The sequence below is a fragment of the Pinus tabuliformis genome, chromosome 9 (assembly GCF_031772625.1).
Source record: "Pinus tabuliformis cultivar Carrire ecotype Pingquan chromosome 9, CPIR1, whole genome shotgun sequence".
Lineage (NCBI taxonomy): Eukaryota > Viridiplantae > Streptophyta > Pinopsida > Pinales > Pinaceae > Pinus > Pinus tabuliformis.
In genome coordinates, this window is record NC_142307.1 from 1,839,153,765 (window position 1) to 1,839,173,393 (window position 19,629).

A 19,629-nucleotide genomic window follows, 5' to 3' on the forward strand; every position below is an offset into this window, starting at 1 on the left:
TCAGCAACCTTTCTTCTACTTACCCATTACTTACCCTAACATTTTTTTCTTCACTTATTTGGGTGCATTTAGGCTAGCAAACCATTTTCTTTCCTTTTCTTTTATAAAACAAACTATCTACTTCTAACCTTATATCTTCCAAGGGCTCAAATTAAGCTGATAAGCCCCTTTTATTTTCTCTACCTATCTAATGATCTGCCAAGATTAAGTTGTTTGGTCATATTTTATTCTCTAACTATAAACATAAAATTCAAAGCATGAAATAGTCAAGATTAAACAGTTTGACTACCATGGGTTGTGGCATGTATGACAAGCTGCACACAACCATTATTTGCAGAAGAAGTAAAATAGTAGTGGCATTTAGACTTGCACACTTTCATGATCTATTTTTGTGTTTGGGGTTCATATATTTTCATTTTTTGATCTTTTCTTATTTTTTTGGTCCTTTGATATTTCTTTTAGGACACACCCTCTTTACATTTTTTAATTTTTAATATAGAAAACATTTGCAGAAAGCAAAGGTATGTACAATATTACTCGAGTTACTCTCAGCCAATTCAAAACTATAAATCCTATCACTATAGGACTCTAACACAAGGTACACCTTTATGCATTTCATGTAGAAGTCTCATATTTTACTAGGACCTGTCCATGGATACAAACAAATGTTTATTACTTACGAGCATGTATCAGTTTCTCCTCATCATGCTGCATATCATCTAAGTTATTGTGCATTTCCCCTTTTTGATAAGATTTTAAAATTAGTGTGAAATTTTGAGATATAAATTTTAACAATTTGTTTTTGCATATGGAGTTAAAAGTGTACCATATCACCCACAATTTTGGAATTTCACAATAAGATTTACATACAATTCAAAATAATCTTTTAGTAATTTTGTAACACGAGGCAAGATCCAAGCATTTATATATTATTAAGCTATTCAACTTGTCTGCTTTTACTTTTGAAATTGAATAAAGTTTTTACAAGATTATATAATTTTTCTTAGTAAGGAAGAATTGTCTTATATAAAATTTCTTTATAAGGAAGAATTGTCTTATAACTTTAGTGATGATTTAGTTATGGACATAGATTAGTTGATTGTAAATGTGTATTACTTCTACCTTTGTACTAATATAAATATCTCTCTATTGGACTAAAGTATCATACCCTTTCAATTGGTAATTGACTTCATAGCTCATAAGGTTATTTTATATGTATATCTACTTCATTGAGTTACCTCCTTCGAAGATCATTGTATTGATGCATTAAATCACCATATCTTGTAGTGAGTTACCACTTTTGAGGGTGACAAAGGTTAAATAATTTTATTGTTTATGCTGAGTTAACATCTCTTTACAATAGGATTCTACCTTCAGGTGCCACAACATTATTAATTGTACTTTCACACTTCACATCTTAGTAGGTTCCCACTTTTGAGAGTCTTTTACTCTCACTTTTCCTTATGGTTTGTCCATGGTAGTCATCATACTCAAGGGTGGAACCTTAGCTTAGCTTAATCAAATTAGGACTTTCCTTATGGTTTACCTATGGTAGTCATCATACTCAAGGGCAGAACCTTAGCTTAATCAAACTAGGACCCACGAGGGCTTCACTGGGGGAGCAATATCATATCACGTGCATTCATATTGGGGGATATATATTGAGAAAAAATGACATATTATATTGGGGGATATATAGGGGGTAAAGAGTTTATATATTGACAAGTGTAAAAAATGGAGGTCAAAGTTAATGAAAAAATATAAAGAGATATAAAAAATGTTAGTGAAAAAATAGATATCTACAATATCTAGTGAAAGTAAGAGTTTTTTAAATTGGAAAGGTGTATTGGGTTCCTATTGGTAGGGGGTTAAATAATGTGATTTTGAAAGTTATTTTCCAATATGAGTCAAATTAGGGCTATTGGTTAGTATGCCACGAACGCACGTGATATGTCATAGGGTCATTGAGTGAAGCCCCTGTGCTAGCACCATATGTAGCTTATGTCACATGGATAATGATAATGAATATCAAATAGTGTTAATCATGTGTGGCTTTTCTCACAAGGAATGCTATGCATCATACTCCTCAAGTTTCCTAGTATATTGTGTCATCACCAATTACCCAAGTCAAAACAAGTAACATTTGTTAATAATTAATTTATTATTCTATAAATGTAAAGACACATGAAGTTATGGTCATTTTCAAGGATATTGGTTGAGAACATAGTAGGGTGTCAAGGAGACTAATCAATAAGCTGAAAAATAAGAACATACCCTTTGAAAACACTAACTATGGTTATTGTTAAGGAGACTAATTGAGAACATAGTAAGGTGTCAAGAAGAGTCAATGATAAAATTAGAATATGGGCATACTCCGATGCCATTAGTTATGGTCATTGTCATTGAGACTAATTGAGAATATAGTAGGGTGTCCACGAGAATAAAAGATAAGGTGAGAATAGGAGCATACTATTTGATGTATCATGTTTTCATTTCATTTTCAAATAACACAAAAAATAATTCTTCTAATTTTCAATCTACTAATAATTGCGAAGGCAAAGGCAATTTTATACACCATGTCCAATTGAAATATGAATGGAAACGAGAAATTGCGAGAGCATCAGAGCGGCCTTAAGGTGATTAAATAGTTTAATTAAGCAACACTCTTTATCTTATTGAAATTTTGCTTTCATATTGGACTCTCTACTCTGTTTTTCACTTACAACCAATTTCAAACTGGACTAGGCTTCCACATGTTTTTACATAGAATACGAGCTTCATGCCTTTTTCGAACCACTATTACTTTCTTCACGGAGTGGCCTTAAGGTGATTAAATAGTTTAATTAAGAAACACTCTTTATCTTATTGAAATTTTGCTTTCATATTGGACTCTCTACTTTGTTTTTCACTTGCAACCAATTTAAAACTGGACTAGGCTTCCATATGTTTTTACATAGAATATGAGCTTCGTGCCTTCTTCGAATCACTGTACTTTCTTCATGGAATATGAGCTTCATGCTTTTTTCTAACCATTGTTATTTGCAATCGATTTGCAAGAGTCTCACCCGTGTTCAAATCTCTGGAGGCAGTCACCCATACGCCCTTAGTGTAGGAAGATACAAGCAATTGAAAGCAAGTGCCATCGCCAACTCCGGCCAACTCTCGCCGCCTCTAGAGTATTGGTATTTAGAATCAATTTGCAAGAATCCCACCCGTGTTACTTTCTTCTTGAAAAGGGCCAACAAATCCTACCTGGTTAAACTGATTCAACCTGAGAAAGCTTTAAGGTGAGACTTAGACGCCCTTTAGACGTCCTTTTAAATCTGTGATTTTTAGCTTATATTTCCGTTTGATCAATACCCTTTACAAGGACACGACTATTTACTTGAACATTTGAAGCCTCTAAAACGATACTTGAATCTATTTCTTTTACAGGTTCTCTCTGTTAGAGATAATGGAGAATATCTTAGAATAGTGAATTGGTTCACGGTACCTTAGGATATGAATTAGTTTCTATTTTCTAGGGTATGGTTCTAACTTCCCTAAATCTATGATTACTATATAATGTGTGATGTACATGGACAATGTAGAGCGTTCTGCAGAGCCATACTCTCCTGGTTCAAACTCTCTTTCGTAGAGGTGACCAGTGGGTTCTTTTTTATTAATTCCAACATCACTTTTTAACATGGTATCAGAGCTATAGGACGGAGGAACCTGTACGCTGAGTGGATGATTTGAAAGGCGCCTGAGGTGAAATCATTGCGTGGTTTGGAGGGCTAATCGTGCCGATCCCACTGTAACACTTCCGTTCATTTCATTTTGGATGAATGTCGCTGGATAATCCTAGATAGTCATGAAGACCTTCGCGAATCCGTAGTACTAAATCGCGCCAACTGTGCAAACAAAAAAGGGTTTGCGTGGAGGCCAAGGTCTACTGAGAGGAGGTCGTGATGGAGGCCGCAGTAGAGGCCGCGAAGGAAGCCACGGTGATTTGCATGTGCGTTGCAAAATCAAAGAGTATTGGAGACCGTTTATCACAAACTCTGTCTTTGACACAGATCTGGGGTAAATCTAACATCTATTTTTTTTACCTGTCAATTTTTTTAATCGCCAAAATGAATAATCAAATGATTGAAGCATACTTGAATGAGCATAACAAGCTTGATGGCTCCAGTTATGCGAATTGGAAATTCAAGATGCAGACTCTGCTAGAAGTGAAGAGTGCTTGGACGATTGCAAATGGGGATGAGCAGAAGCCAGCAATTGGATCAACGTCAATCCTAGATTGGCAGAAGCAAGAAGGTAAATCAAGGACTCTGCTGAAAATGTCAGTGAAAGACTGCATCATACCACATATCAGAGAATGTAAATCAGCAAGCTAAATTGGGGAATTTTGAAGGATTTGTATGAGATCAGGAATACAAATCGTCTTCTGTTCCTAAAGAGCAATATCTTATCCCTGAAGATGGAGGAGAATGAAACAGTTGTTGCCTTCATAGCAAGGATCAAAGATCTAAAGGAAAAATTGGCAGACATTAGTGATACAGTTGCAGATACAGATCTAGTAACCATTACCATGAATGGTGTGACCGATGACTACCAAATGTTTATCACTAAGATAAATGCAAGAGAGAAGATCCCAAAGTTTGAAGAACTGACAGGAATATTAATGCAAGAAGAAGAAAGAAGATCGACTCTGAAGCCCCAGAGTGCAGATCTTGCGTTGATGGTGAAGAAGAACTTCTTCAAAGGAAAAGGAAATCCGCAACAACAAAATGAAGGAAACTCACAGAAAAGACCAAATCAGACTCAAGGTATGCATCCGAATAGAAACAACTCTGTAATTAAATGTTTTTATTGCGGAAAACTTGGTCATATAGCTAAGGAGTGCAGGAAGAAGATATATCATGAACAACAACAGAAGCAGAAACGACATGCAGGTCATCTCACGAATAATAATCATGAGCAGAACTTCAAATTGTTCATGGAAAACTTTGATGAGAATGTTGATGCAGACATCTGGTATGTAGATTCGGGAGCATCAACACATATGATAGGGAACAAGCAATGGTTCGAAGATTTTAAAGAAATCAATGACAGAGCACAAATCTACCTAGGTGATGATAGAAGTCATCAAAACAAAGGGTGTGGGAAAATTTCTGTCATTTTACCTAATGGTACTGTAAGACAAATTCATAATTTCATGTATGTGCCCAGTGTAACAAAGAACTTGATTTCTGTATCCATGATTACAGATCAAGATCTTAAAGTTGAATTTTTTAAATCTAACTGTTATATTAAAGATCTGTTAGATGGCATGAAGACTATTGCTATAGGAATTCGAACAAGAGGTCTGTACAAATTGGATGTAAGACCAGCACCAGTTCGAGCTTTGACAGCAACAAGTTTGACTACAGAAGAGCTGTGGCATCAGAGATTTGGTCATATCAACTACAATGATTTGTTGTTACTTCAAAAAAAGGAAATGGTAAGAGATCTTCCTATGTTAAAACAAGTGCATAATGATTGTGATGCTTGTACATTATGAAAGATGCATAGAGAAGAATTCCCTGTTCGAGTAGAGAAAAAACAGAGATACATACTTGAATTAGTGCACACAGATCTTTGTGGACCCATGCAAACAAAGTCATTAGGAGGTGCACTATATTTTTTACTGTTTATTGATGACTGCACAAAGTTTTCTTGAGTATATTTCTTGAGTAAGAAGAGTCACACATTTGAATACTTTAAGCAATTCAGAAACATGATTGAAAAGCAAACAGGGAAGCATATAAAAATTCTCCACTCCGATCAAGGGGGAGAACACAATAAGGATGAGCTTATCAAGTATTGTAAAGACCACGGAATATTACAACAATTCACAGTACCATATACTCCTCAACAGAATGGAGTAACGAAAAGAAAGAACAAAACATTGGTGGAATGTGCTAGGAGCATGTTGAAAGGTAAGGATCTTTCGAATGGTTTTTGGGCTAAAGCATTGAATACTGCAGTTTATTTGAAAAATAGGAGTCCTACAAAGAGTCTTGAGTTTAAAACTCCTTATGAAGCATTATATGGATTTAAGCCTGCAGTAAAACTTTTAAGGGTGTTTGGGTCTAAAGAATTTGCCCATATTCCAAAGGAAGACAGAAGAAAACTAGATTCAAAAGCCATTAGATGTACCTTTATAGGGTATTGTTCACAATATAAAGCTTATAGATTATTTAATCCCTCTACTCACAAGATTTTTGTTAGTAGAGATGTCATATTCCATGAGCAGGATCATGAAGAATCTGATAAGCGCAATGAGGAATGGGATATTCCGTTCTTGGTAGAAGAAAGCAAAGAAACAGGAAACAATCATGATCAACAGATAAAGGCAGAAGATGAGCAGCAGCAGATGCAACAGCAACAACAACAACAACAAAAGCAGCAGCATAAGCAAGAAGGAAAAGAAGATGATGTAGCTATCAAGCCAAGTCCAAAAAATGATGATCAGACTGTTGAGATTGCAACAAGATGATGGAGCTTAGTGAAAAGAGTCGCCTTCACTAAGTGGGCCCGCAGGCTATTTTTGGCGCAAATCTATTTTTAGACTATGTCTATTTTTAGACATATGGATCATGTCTATGGATTGCAGGTTGCTGTTTATGGATGATTGATCAAGTTGGGAAAAAATAGATGGACTTCTATTTTTGATGAAAGTGTGAGTGATCAAAGTCTATTTTTAGACTGGCTGTCAAAAATAGAAAAGCCAAATATTATTATCTCACAATAATATTTGGACTATAAACTTAATCTTATTCTCTTGGAGCACTTCAGTTTGAGCTACAGAGGTGGCACATGCAGCTGTCAGAAGGAAATACGCTTTTCTTATGAGTTAGTTGAGTTGTTGCATGCATGACTTCAGTTAAAACTCAATCAGTTGAGTTTGGTGGAGTTGATTGTGGAGTTGATGGAGTTGTGTTCAGTTTAGCTTTGTTAAACTGGTTGTATTTAGTCTAACTGGCAAATAGACTAGAGATGAGTTGGGTGAATTAGTTATTAATTAATTCACAAGTTATTAACTCATAATACAACTAATGAATACATCAGTTAACTCAGTTGCATGTCAGTGCATGTTCAGTTCAACAGGGACAGGTGGTAGAGAATCAGATTGCTATCAGTTGTGACTATAGTTGTGCACCAGATCTTGCACAATCAATGGATTGAGTATGCCAATGAGTTTGCTCATGTACTTGCCCACATTATAGCTTGTGCTCACGTCCAACAAAGTGTGAGTAACTATTTTGCAGGTGAAAAACGAGTTTGGTGAGCCATTCTCATCAATTCTTGAGCAGGTATTGAGCAGTGGAGGTAGGCAAGCAGTGGAATAGATTTGGAGATCAGATCTTAGCTGTATTGTGTGTAACAAGTGGAGCTGGTACTGGATTGCTTGTGATAAGCATTGTACTTTGTAATGTTACATGTTCTCAATCATTAATATACAGATAGTGTGGGATTTTTAGCGAGATGCTTTCCCCGGGTTACATACTGTGTTAATGTGTGAATGCTCTTGATGTTTTATTGTTATTGATGTTGCTATATTGATGATCAACGTAGAGGAGCTTATGTATTGTGTATGTATTCTGCAATAGTACATGATCAGGATAATCTCTGTTGAATATGTGTTAAATTATTCAAAATTTCTACATGGTATCAGAGCGAGCTAGATAATTGTAGAAAAAGTTTCTACATGGTATCAGAGCTGCTTGATTTGTAGAAGAGATTTTTACAGGATATCAAGCGAGGATTGATCATCAGATCTACTATTCAGGAAGTGTTTACATTCTATTTCTTTAGGCAGAGTCTGTAATCGGGCCAGGTAGCCTCTGGATTCATCCTTCCTTTGGAAGGTGAGATATCCGGTGAATGCCCATACAGTCAATCTCTGTACGAGAAATATTGTGTTCTCACGAATTTTAGATCGGAAGCAGTTGAGTTTGAGCTGGTGGAAATCGAATTTGCAGCAGTGTTGTTGAAATGTCTTTCAACGGATTGCAAATGTTATTCCAAAGCAAGAGCGACCTGGCGCTCAAGGATAAACTCAGTAACAATAAGTATGAGAATGGATCTTCATCAAAGGTATCTGATGAAGAGAATTGCGCTTTGGCTGCCAAAGCAAAGAAAGGGAAGAGCAAGAAAGCTTCTCAGTCTGGTGCAAAAGGCAAGAAGCAGGATGTGTCCAAGGTGAAGTGTTTTCACTATCACCAGCACGAACACTATGCCACAAATTGTCTGCAGAAGAAGAAGAACAAGCAAGCTGCTGGATCTACAGGGGGAGAGGCCTTAGCTTCTCAGTTTGAGCTTGATTTTTCATTGATCGCATGCTTGGTTTCAAGTGTGATGGGATCAGTGTGGTTCTTGGACAGTGGTGCGTCTTTTCACATGACGGGAGATAGAGATTTGTTCTCTGATCTGGAGGACAAAGATCTTGGAGTGCACATCGAGATGGCCGATGATGGTAGATACAGTGCGACCGCTATCGGTACCATTTCCTTTGAGAGGGAGTCTAGTAAACCCTTTGTATTGAAGGAAGTCATGCATGTTCCAGGATTGAAGAAGAATCTCATCTCAGTGGCGATGTTAGAAGACAAGGGGTATGATGTTGTTTTCAGCGAGGGAAAGGCCTTCCTGCGCAGCAAGACAACTGGTGAGACCCGGAAGATAGGGGTTCGAGTGAGGAACCTTTATCAGTTGCATGTAGATGGATGTGCAGCAATGGCAGGCAAGGTAGAAGGATTGGTGAGCCGGGATGATGGCGAGTTGTGGCACAGGAGATTGGGTCACCTTCACCATGGAGCCTTGAAGATACTGCAGCAGATCACTACAAGGCTTCCTAAAGGCACACTTGCGCAGTCAGATCAGTGCAAGGGGTGTACTTTGGGGAAGTTTGTGAAAGCCACCTTTCACGAGAAGGATAGTCGTGCCACGACGATCCTTGAGAGAATTCACACAGACGTGTGTGGACCTTTCTCAGTTGCTTCGACAGCAAAACACAGGTATTATGTGATTTTTGTTGATGATTTCTCTCGTAAGTGTTGGATCTTCTTCATGCAGAAGAAGAGCGAGACATATTCAAAGTTCTGTGAATTCAAAGCACTGGTCGAGAAGGAGTCGGGGAAGAAGGTGAAGGCTCTTAGGAGCGATAATGGTGGTGAATACATCTCCGACGAGTTCAAGGATTTCTGCAAGACAGAAGGGATTCGTAGAGAGCTCATAGCTCCCCATAACCCACAGTAGAACGGGGTAGCTGAGCGGAAGAATAGAACGATTGTGGGTGCTGCACGGGCAATGTTGCATGATCAGGGCCTACCCCTTCACTTGTGGGCGGAAGCATGCAATACAGCAGTTTATGTGCAGAACCGTTGTCCTCATAGGATACTTGGCATGAGTACACCTGAGGAGACTTATTCTGGTAAGAAGCCTGATCTTTCTCATTTGAGGATTTTAACATTTACATGCATGTGACGAAGGATGCCAGGAAGAAGTTGGAGCCGACCACAGAGGTTGGGATATTTTTGGGGTACACTGATACGCCCCACAACTATCGTGTGTATTTGCCAGACAGTGGTAAAACTGTTGTGCGACGAGATATAAAATTTCAGGAGGAGAAAGCCATGAAGTGTTCGCTTGAGAGGGAGCTACACTTGCATGCAGATGAGGAGCTATTAGTTCCTAAGGATGAGCTTCAGGACGTGGATCAGCCACAGGACGAGGTTCATGGAGTGGAAGAGACCACTCATGCAGCGCCAACCATCAGAGGGCGAAAGCGCTTGACAAAAGCTGAGCGACTGGCTCAAGATGCAGAGAAAGTTGTAGGACCACCTACAGCCCAACGCAGGCAGAGACAATCACCTGATCGGTACACTGGATACATGGCTCTTATGAGCAAGTGTGTTGTGACTGAGCCATCCTCTTTCGAGGAAGCTGTGGAGGATCCCGCATGGGTAGACGCCATGGTGGAAGAGTATGATTCTATTGTCAGAAACAGTGCGTGGGAGATTGTTCCTAGACCGGAAGGGAAATCAGTGGTGGGTTCGAGATGGATCTACAAAGTTAAGCAGGCAGCTGACGGGAGTGTGGAGAAGTACAAGGCAAGATTTGTTGCCCGAGGCTTTTCACAGATTGAGGGGATCGATTATGAGGAGACCTTTGCACCTGTCGCAAGGTATTCTTCCATACGGACGATTCTTGCTCTCTCAGTGCAGATGGGATGGCACATTCATCAGATGGATGTGAAGACTGCGTTCCTCAACGGAGTCATTGAGGAGGAGGTGTACATTGAGCAACCCGAAGGCTTTGAAGTCTTCAGCAGCGAGTCGCATGTGTGCAGGCTCAAGAGAGCGCTGTATGGGTTGAAGCAAGCACCACGTGCTTGGTACACACGGATAGACAGCTATTTCACAGGACTTGGATTCTCCAAGAGCGAGGCGGATCCGAACCTATACCAGATTGTGGTGGAGGGTAAGTTGCTTATCATTGTACTGTATGTTGATGATTTGATTCTAACGGGTGATGAGCTGTTGATACTGTCATGCAAGAAGGATCTTGCTACAGAGTTTGAGATGAAGGATTTGGGCCTCCTTCACTATTTCCTGGGATTGGAAATATGGCAGCGTGGTGGTGGACTGTTTGTTTCTCAGGGCAAGTATGCTCGGGAGATACTGGAGAAGTTCAACATGCATGGCTGCAAGCCTGTTGATACTCCTCTTCCTGGAGGTTGGAGGAAGGAGGATGCCACTTCGGGAGAAGAAGTGGATGCCACTGTTTATCGACAGTTGGTGGGGTCGCTGATGTATTTGGTCAATACACGACCTGATATATGCTATGCAGTTAACCAGCTTTCACAAGCTATGGTTAAGCCTACCAAGCTCTTCTGGAAGGCGGGCAAGCATGTATTGCACTACTTGAGAGGCACATCGGGATATGGTTTGTGGTACAGACAGGAGGATGAGGTGAAGCTATGTGGCTTCACGGATGCAGATTGGGCGGGAAGCCCAACAGACAGAAAGAGCACATCAGGAGGGGTCTTCAGTATTGGATCGACAGCAGTTTCTTGGTACAGCAGGAAACAGAGATCCGTGGCACTCAGTTCAGCGGAGGCTGAGTATATGGCAGCAAGTTTGGCTGCATGCGAGGCTATATGGATGAGGAAGATCCTAGTTGGTTTGTTCGGTTCTCATTTGGATCCTACTGTGATTTACTGTGATAACCAGAGTTGCATTAAACTCTCGACTAATCCTGTATTTCATGATAGATCTAAACATATTGACATCAGGTACCATCATATCAGAGATTGTGTGCAGTGGAGGATCATGTTACTTTCGTACATTCCAACGGAGGATCAGGATGCTGATATTCTGACGAAGGCTCTCACCAGGAGCAAATTCGAGTACCACCGAGGCAGGATAGGGGTTGCTGATAATCCATATCTTGTCGAGAGGGAGTGTTGAGATTGCAAAAAGATGATGGAGCTTAGTGAAAAGAGTCGCCTTCACTAAGTGGGCCCGCAGGCTATTTTTGGCGCAAGTCTATTTTTAGACTATGTCTATTTTTAGACATATGGATCATGTCTATGGATTGCAGGTTGCTGTTTATGGATGATTGATCAAGTTGGGAAAAAATAGATGGACTTCTATTTTTGATGAAAGTGTGAGTGATCACAGTGTGAGTGATCAAAGTCTATTTTTAGACTGGCTGTCAAAAATAGAAAAGTCAAATATTATTATCTCACAATAATATTTGGACTATAAACTTAATCTTATTCTCTTGGAGCACTTCAGTTTGAGCTACAGAGGTGGCACATGCAGCTGTCAGAAGGAAATACGCTTTTCTTATGAGTCAGTTGAGTTGTTGCATGCATGACTTCAGTTAGAACTCAATCAGTTGAGTTTGGTGGAGTTGATTGTGGAGTTGATGGAGTTGTGTTCAGTTTAGCTTTGTTAAACTGGTTGTATTTAGTCTAACTGGCAAATAGACTAGAGATGAGTTGGGTGAATTAGTTATTAATTAATTCACAAGTTATTAACTCATAATACAACTAATGAATACATCAGTTAACTTAGTTGCATGTCAGTGCATGTTCAGTTCAACAGGGACAGGTGGTAGAGAATCAGATTGCTATCAGTTGTGACTATAGTTGTGCACCAGATCTTGCACAATCAAGGGATTGAGTATGCCAATGAGTTTGCTCACGTATTTGCCCACATTATAGCTTGTGCTCACGTCCAACAAAGTGTGAGTGACTATTTTGCAGGTGAAAAACGAGTTTGGTGAGCCATTCTCATCAATTCTTGAGCAGGTATTGAGCAGTGGAGGCAGGCAAGCAGTGGAATAGATTTGGAGATCAGATCTTAGCTGTATTGTGTGTAACAGGTGGAGGAGGTACTGGATTGCTTGTGATAAGCATTGTACTTTGTAATGTTACATGTTCTCAATCATTAATATACAGATAGTGTGGGGTTTTTAGCGATATGCTTTCCCCGGGTTACATACTGTGTTAATGTGTGAATGCTCTTGATGTTTTATTGTTATTGATGCTGCTATATTGATGATCAACGTAGAGGAGCTTATGTATTGTGTATGTATTCTGCAATAGTACATGATCAGGATAATCTCTGTTGAATATGTGTTAAATTATTCAAAATTTCTACACAGACAAGGTTTGAAGCTACCCCACCACTCAAGAGATCAAGTAGGAAAGCTCAATGCAATGCAAGATATAGGGAAAATGCTTTTATAACTAGTATGATGAATGTTGTTGAACCTTCTAGTTATAAGGAAGCAAATGAATGTAGTGAATGGAAAACAGCTATGGAACATGAATATGAATCTATAATCAGGAACAACACTTGGGAGCTGGTTGAACTTCCTAAAGGGAAACAAACCATAGGTTGCAAATGGTTGTATAAACCCAAGATTAATGCAAATGGAACCATAGATAAATTAAAAGCTAGATTGGTAGCAAAGGGGTATTCACAAAAAGAAGGCATTGACTATGAAGAAACCTTTGCCCCCGTAGCTAAACTAAATACCATCAGAATGTTGATTGCTTTAGCTACTAAGAAACATTGGATGATTCACCTACTAGATGTAAAGTCTGCATTTTTAAATAGAGAATTGAAAGAGGAGGTTTATTTAGAGCAACTTGAGGGGTTTGTCCAAAAAGGGAAAGAACATTTAGTTTGTAGATTAAAGAAATCTCTTTATGGACTAAAGCAAGCACCCAGGTCCTGGTATGAAAAGATTGATTCATTTTTTCTACAACTTGGCTACAACAGAAGTAAAAACGACTCTAATCTGTATGCCATGCAAGATGAAAAGGGGCACATAGTGTTGATTTCTTTGTATGTAGATGATTTAATTATTACAGGTGATGCTATTACTCTAATGAAAGAAATCAAGCAACAAATGTCACAGGTGTTCGAAATGAAAGACCTTGGTGAATTAAGACACTGTTTGGGTCTTGAGATCTGGAGAGATTCAGGAAAAACATTTCTGTCCCAGGGTAAGTATGTCAAAGGTCTACTGGAAAGATTTAGGATGGATCAGTGTAAGCCTGTAGCAGTACCACTACAACAGAACATCAAACTGCAGAGTGAGAATGGCTCTAAAGAGACAGATGCGACACTTTATAGACAACTGGTTGGGAGCTTAATCTACCTGACCACTACTAGACCAGATTTGGCTTATGCAGTCAGTGTGCTAAGTCAATACATGTCCAAGCCACTTGAGAGTCATTGGAATGCAACGAAATGTGTTTTGAGGTATCTACAAGGCACTGTAGACTATGATATTATTTATACTGATTCCTTTGATGTTAGATTGACAGGATTTACAGATTCCGACTAGGTTGGAAATGTAGACGACCGCAGATCCATAATAGGGTATGCATTCAACATTGGATCCGGGGTGATTACATGGAGCAACAAGAAACAAAACACAATTTCCTTGTCTTCAGCGGAAACAGAGTATCAAGCCATGTGCACAGCAACATGTGAGACAGTTTGGTTGCGGAGACTTCTCCAGGATGTCGGGGAAGAACAAAAATATGCAACAACAATCAGATGTGACAACCAGAGTTCAATCAAACTTGCTAATAATTCGGTGTTTCACAAAAACACTAAACACATTGATACACAATTCCACTTTGTCAGGGAGAAAGTGCAATCAAAAGAAATCCATCTGATATATTGTAATACATGTGATAATGTTGCAGACATTTTCACTAAGCCTCTTGGAAAAATCAAGTTTGAAATGTTTAGGGAGAAGTTAGACATATTTGTGAACCCTTTCTCCATTAAGGGGGAGTGTTAGAGATAATGGAGAATATCCTAGAATAGTGAATTGGTTCACGGTACCTCAGGATAGGAATTAGTTTTTATTTTATAGGGTATGGTTCTAACTTACCTAAATCTATGATTACTATATAATGTGTGATGTACATGGACAATGTAGAGCGTTCTGCAGAGCCAGACTCTCCTGGTTCAGACTCTCTTTCGTAGAGCTGACTAGTGGGTTTTTTTTTATTAATTACAACATCACTTTTTAACAGGTTGGTCTCAAATTTTCTACCAAGTCAGTTTGAGGTGTAAAAGTGGATGTTTCGATGGGGAATCTGATTATTTTAGTCAAATAGGAATGGGGAAAAGAATGTCCTAGGAAGAGCCATACACTGCATATATAGACATCTTGCCAAGTTGAAGTGTTAAAGTGTTTTAAACCAATTTCAAGATCTTCTAAGATGAAACCAAATTTATTTGACTTGAAAAGTGATGACATTCAATCGTCTTTGAGTAAAGTCTAGTATGCCTGGTTAGTTATGGGCCTTCTAATTTTGCTTTTTTATCGCTCCCAACTCTCCTGAGATCCATAACTTTGTGAACACATAAAAATCCATAATAGTGATCTAGTGTAAGAAAGGGACCCACCTCTTATTTTTCTTTTCATGGAATTCTCTCATTAAGACGTTGGTTTTTATATATGAACCATGCCCGTGGCAATTAGAACGTTGCTTCAGAGATAAATATCTTAATCCAAATGCAGCATCATTCAACATCCCTTACAATTCAATGAATGTTGTCAAATTACTATAAGAATTGCGAGAAACAACAAAGAACAAAAGAATACAATGAAAAATTCCAACATTAAATTGATTCTTCTTTGCATCTACTCAGCTGTCCTTGCTTGCAATTTAGTAAAGCTTTCTTCTTGGACATCTTCTGTATAATCCTTTGGATGAGCATACCTATCTTAGAAACACAAATCCTCATGTCAAAGGACAGTTGTTGGAAATACCAAAATGCAGAGGGCTAAGGAAGAAGCCTGTGGGCTCAATCTCACTAAGGCCTGCAACTCCTCTCGAAACACATACCCATTATTAAGCAATGCAAGCTAGATATTTAATGAAATTCTCAAATTATTCAAACTGAAGTTAGGATGTGGTAAGCCACTTATCTGGATGATCAGTCATTAGCAGAAATTATGTGGTAAGCCACTTATCTGGATGAACTCCAGGTGTGCAACCTTTATACCAAAGATACAAGTTCATCGTAAGTCCAACCAAGATACATTTTAGCTTAGAGCTTGTTTAAGAAATACATGTTGCTCAAAATAAACCATGGTAAAGGTGTTCTTTTAATGACCAGTGGAGGAACCTACATGAATTACTATTTTAGTACATGCTAAACAGAAAGGTTTACTGTCTACTATTGAACAGATTACGAGGAGACAAGTTGTCCCTTTCGAAATATTTCTATGGAGTTTCATCAATGTTTAGTATATCAATTTTACAATCATAGAGGGTAGAGATGACAAAATGCTGCCCCAGAAAGCTAACGAGCAGGTAAATTCTGAACATTCAATAGATTTCAATACCTTTAAGCCTAAGGATAAGAAAAACGAAATTACACAAAGCAGGATAAGCCAAACAGTTCCACCAATATGTATGAAGAAGGCCCAGTAGTTCAATGCCATCTCTTCCCAGCAACAATGCCACATACACATGAAACAGGCTCTAACTTGAAAGGCAGATGTACCCACTGCCCAGAAGCAAGGAACTTCTGGTTCTGTGATGTTGAGGAGCTTGATTTACTGTGGTTTTCATTACAAAACTAATTCTGAGAAAATCACTCGGAAACCAACAGCCATAGTGTTAGAAGAGATGAAATTGCAATCAACACCCAACTCAAGAATGCCATTGTAGCAGAAAGTTGATATCTCCGGCAATGCATTTGATCACAATAATTCAGGTCCTTATCAAAAAGAACAGTTATTCCTGCTGTTGAGCAGGCTGCTGCAAGTGACAATGTTGCAGTAACCTGTGTTTACCCCAATCCAGTCCTGTTAATCTCTTAGGAAACTTCCTTTAAAAAATGTGTGTGTGTGTGTCTCTCTATATATAGAGAGAACCTGTTAAAAGTTTATATAAACATAAATTACATGGACAGAAACAAATCTGCTTACCCAATCTCCCACCACAAACAAGCTCAGCAAAATTGAATTGGGAAGGCCTCTCTTTATAAGTAATGTATACACATCAAGAGTGGCTAATAAAAAGCTCCACAGAAATTGTAAGGCCATTGCTGCAGCCAAGTAACTGTAAAAACAAGAATCCAATCCAACTTGGTTATATGAATCTTTTATTAACCCATGAAAAAAATAATGAGGATTAAATGTTAGTTTTTGATGGATTTGGTAGCATCGGACAAGTGTTCTAGTCTCAAATAACGTTAAAACCTAAGAGACTAAGGAACACGAGATCTCTGAAACCCATAAAAGGTTTCACGAGATAAGCTTGGGAAACACCTTGATTGAATTAATTTGCCATAACTAAAATATTTCCTAACTTATGAAAAGTGGTAAATAAAAGTTAAATAATTAAGGATGTTCGAGATTGTTGTAGAGACTTCTATTGATGAAGTCTAATTGATCTTAGCCATCTATGGGAATTTAATCGTGACCGTTGAGATTCCAACGAGAGATTATAAAAGCAAGTTGAAGGGCTTGGAGATAGTATCAATGTGATCAATTGTGAGCAAGGCAGATCTAACTACCTAGTTCGCAATTTTTAGTGAGGGCGTAGTTCAAGCCAAGGAAAGAGCATCAAAGAGAGGGAGCAGCAAATATTTGGGAGAAGAGATCTAGAGGATATTATCCTCATTTTTTTAGTGTCCAGCAGGCAGGAAAAGAAAAGGCTGAATTGTCTGCAGAAGAGGCCGATTTGTATAGTGCGAGTTAGCCAGTTCAATGATGTGAGTTGCTAGAAGAGGGTTTGTTCAATTTCCAGAGGCTTGATCAGTATCGGAAGGCAGATCAAGTTCATTCCAGAGGCAGAAGGAGGCTAGACGACCCAATTGGAGGTAGATCCAGGGCTATGCGTATTCTAGTCAGTAGTGCGGGTTTCCAATGTGGGGTATGAGTAGGCCAAAAGAGGCCAAGTTGATAGCAAAGGGAGATAATTATCTCCAGATATTTTGCCAATTGATTGCCGGAGGTTTGCTTGTTGGCAATTAGTGGTAATAATTTTCTCAAATTGTTGCATAATAAAATAAACCCACATTTGTTGCACCGGTTTTCCCTTCAAGGTTTTTCTGCGGATGTTTAGTCCAAAATAATAGTGTCATTTTATTATGTGTGTGTGCATTTATTTCTCAGTTCATGTTTTGCTTCAGCAACGTAATTTTATTTGGTGAAGAATTGCAGCTTGGTTTATTCGATATTTTCCATTAATAATTTAACAAAAAACAAATAAACTGTTAAGTTAGGAGAATAATACTCAGTTACTACAATTCAAGGAATTTTCACATGGTATCAAAGCATAGTTAATAAGATCAAAGGTTTAGAGGTGAAAGGAAGAGAGATCATGCAGTTTCAAAGGGAGACCTAAAGCACTATTTCTAGATTTGCACAGGCCAGCTAAGCAGTGTGAATTGCTGGAGGAAGGAAAATCGATTTCTAGTTCAGGGTGAAGGAAAAGTTCAATTGGCCCTAGAAGCAGTAGCAACAGGGAATGGATTTGCTGGAGAGAAGGTTCCAGTGAGTAGATCAGTGAATTTGCAGAGTAGATTTGGGCATAGAGATTTGTAGTAAGGGTTTGCAGTTGCATATCTACGCAGAGCAAGAAGAGAAAAGCACACAAAGAGGGAATTTCCAAATATTCTCTGAAGGGTTTCTAGTTTTCTAGTTGTAGGAAAGGAGGCCATAGTTTCTAGTAGCAGGCTTACCAGTGTAGCCAGTGCGAGTTTTAGGATTAACAGTACGTGTGCTAGATTCCGGAGGACTTCCGGGAATTAGAGTGAGTTATCCAATAGAGGTAGCAGGCATAGCGAATTTCGGGAAGGACACCAAAGGAAAGTGTAGAAGCAAATATGTGCAATATAAGAGGAGTGCGTGTAGCAGAGAGTAGGTCGGGTGAGTTGCCAGAAGGAGAAGGAGATTTCCAGCATATAGTTCTCTAGTTACTTGAGCTTCATAGATATGGCCGCAACAAGACTCGGAGATTAAGACAGACTTGACAAAGCCTCAAACTTTGTCATATAGACCACAAGGATGCAGTTCCTTTTGGATGAGCATGATCTAAAGGAGTTTGTCACAACAATTGTAATTGAACCGACAAACCCTATCAAGTATCTTGATTTCAAGAAGGATATGGCCAAAGCCAAGAGGATTGTTCTAGACGGGGTTTGGGATCATACCGTCTCGCATATTGCAGAGAAGAATACAACAAAGGACATGTGGGATTCCATTGTGAAGCTATACCAGGATCCATCTAAGAATAAGAAAATGGTTCTCAAGAAGCTGAGGACAACAAAGATGCAGAAGGGTGAGAGCGTAACTTCCTATCTCACCAGAATTTAGGGAGTCTGAGATGAACTTGTAGCTGTAGGAGAGAAACCAACAGATAATGAACTGGTGCAGACAACTCTAAACGAGTTTACCAAGGAATGACAAACTTTTGTTCAAGGAATCACTGGAGATTGAGAACACCTATGGAGTGACTTCACTCAGGAAGAGCTAAGTCTTAGTCTCACAGATGGCGCTACCAACAATAGTAGCAAGAGATCAAAGGTGGAGAAGGAAGAAAAGAACGTGGCCCTTGTAGGAAAGGGAAAGGCGAAGAAGGGTTCCAGCCAGGGACACGACTCAAAGGGAGAGAAGAAGAAGGACCTGTCGAACGTCGAGTGCTTCGGATGTGGTGAGTTTGGTCACTACGTCACCTAGTGTCTAAAGACGAAGAAGGACCAGAAGGGGTAACAGACAACAACTTTGACAAATATCGATGAGTTGACCTCTAGATTGGAGGAATTTGCATTGATAGCAGTGATACCTCCAAATGGAGGAGGAACATGATGCTTCAAATTGCCAGATTGGACAGGTTCCATGGGTGAGCAACAGGAAGTCTAGATCAAATCTAGTCACTATTCACATGGATCAATACCTTTGCTACAGGGGCCCACAATAGTAAATTAGTAGGAAGATTATGGTGTCAGCAAGGCGCAGTCAAATCCTAAGGGACAGTGCAAATCTAGTTGCAGTCAGATACTTGAGATGCAGTTGCAGAGTCAGTTGGGTGCAGTCAGGTGC

At 39.0% G+C, this 19,629-nt stretch overlaps 1 protein-coding gene across 1 annotated transcript in view; it reads right to left on the reverse strand.

Annotated features, from left to right (window-relative positions):
* Positions 1–15,658: 15,658 nt before the first annotated feature.
* Positions 15,659–19,629, reverse strand: part of LOC149156155 (CASP-like protein 5B1) — a 39,561-nt gene continuing 35,590 nt past the window's right edge. The window contains exons 2-3 of the mRNA XM_089437949.1: positions 16,510–16,642; positions 15,659–16,364 (exon numbers count right to left, since the gene is read on the reverse strand). Coding sequence (XP_089294075.1) covers positions 16,173–16,364; positions 16,510–16,642 — 325 coding nt within the window. The 3' untranslated portion in view covers positions 15,659–16,172. The remainder of the gene's footprint in view (positions 16,365–16,509; positions 16,643–19,629) is intronic.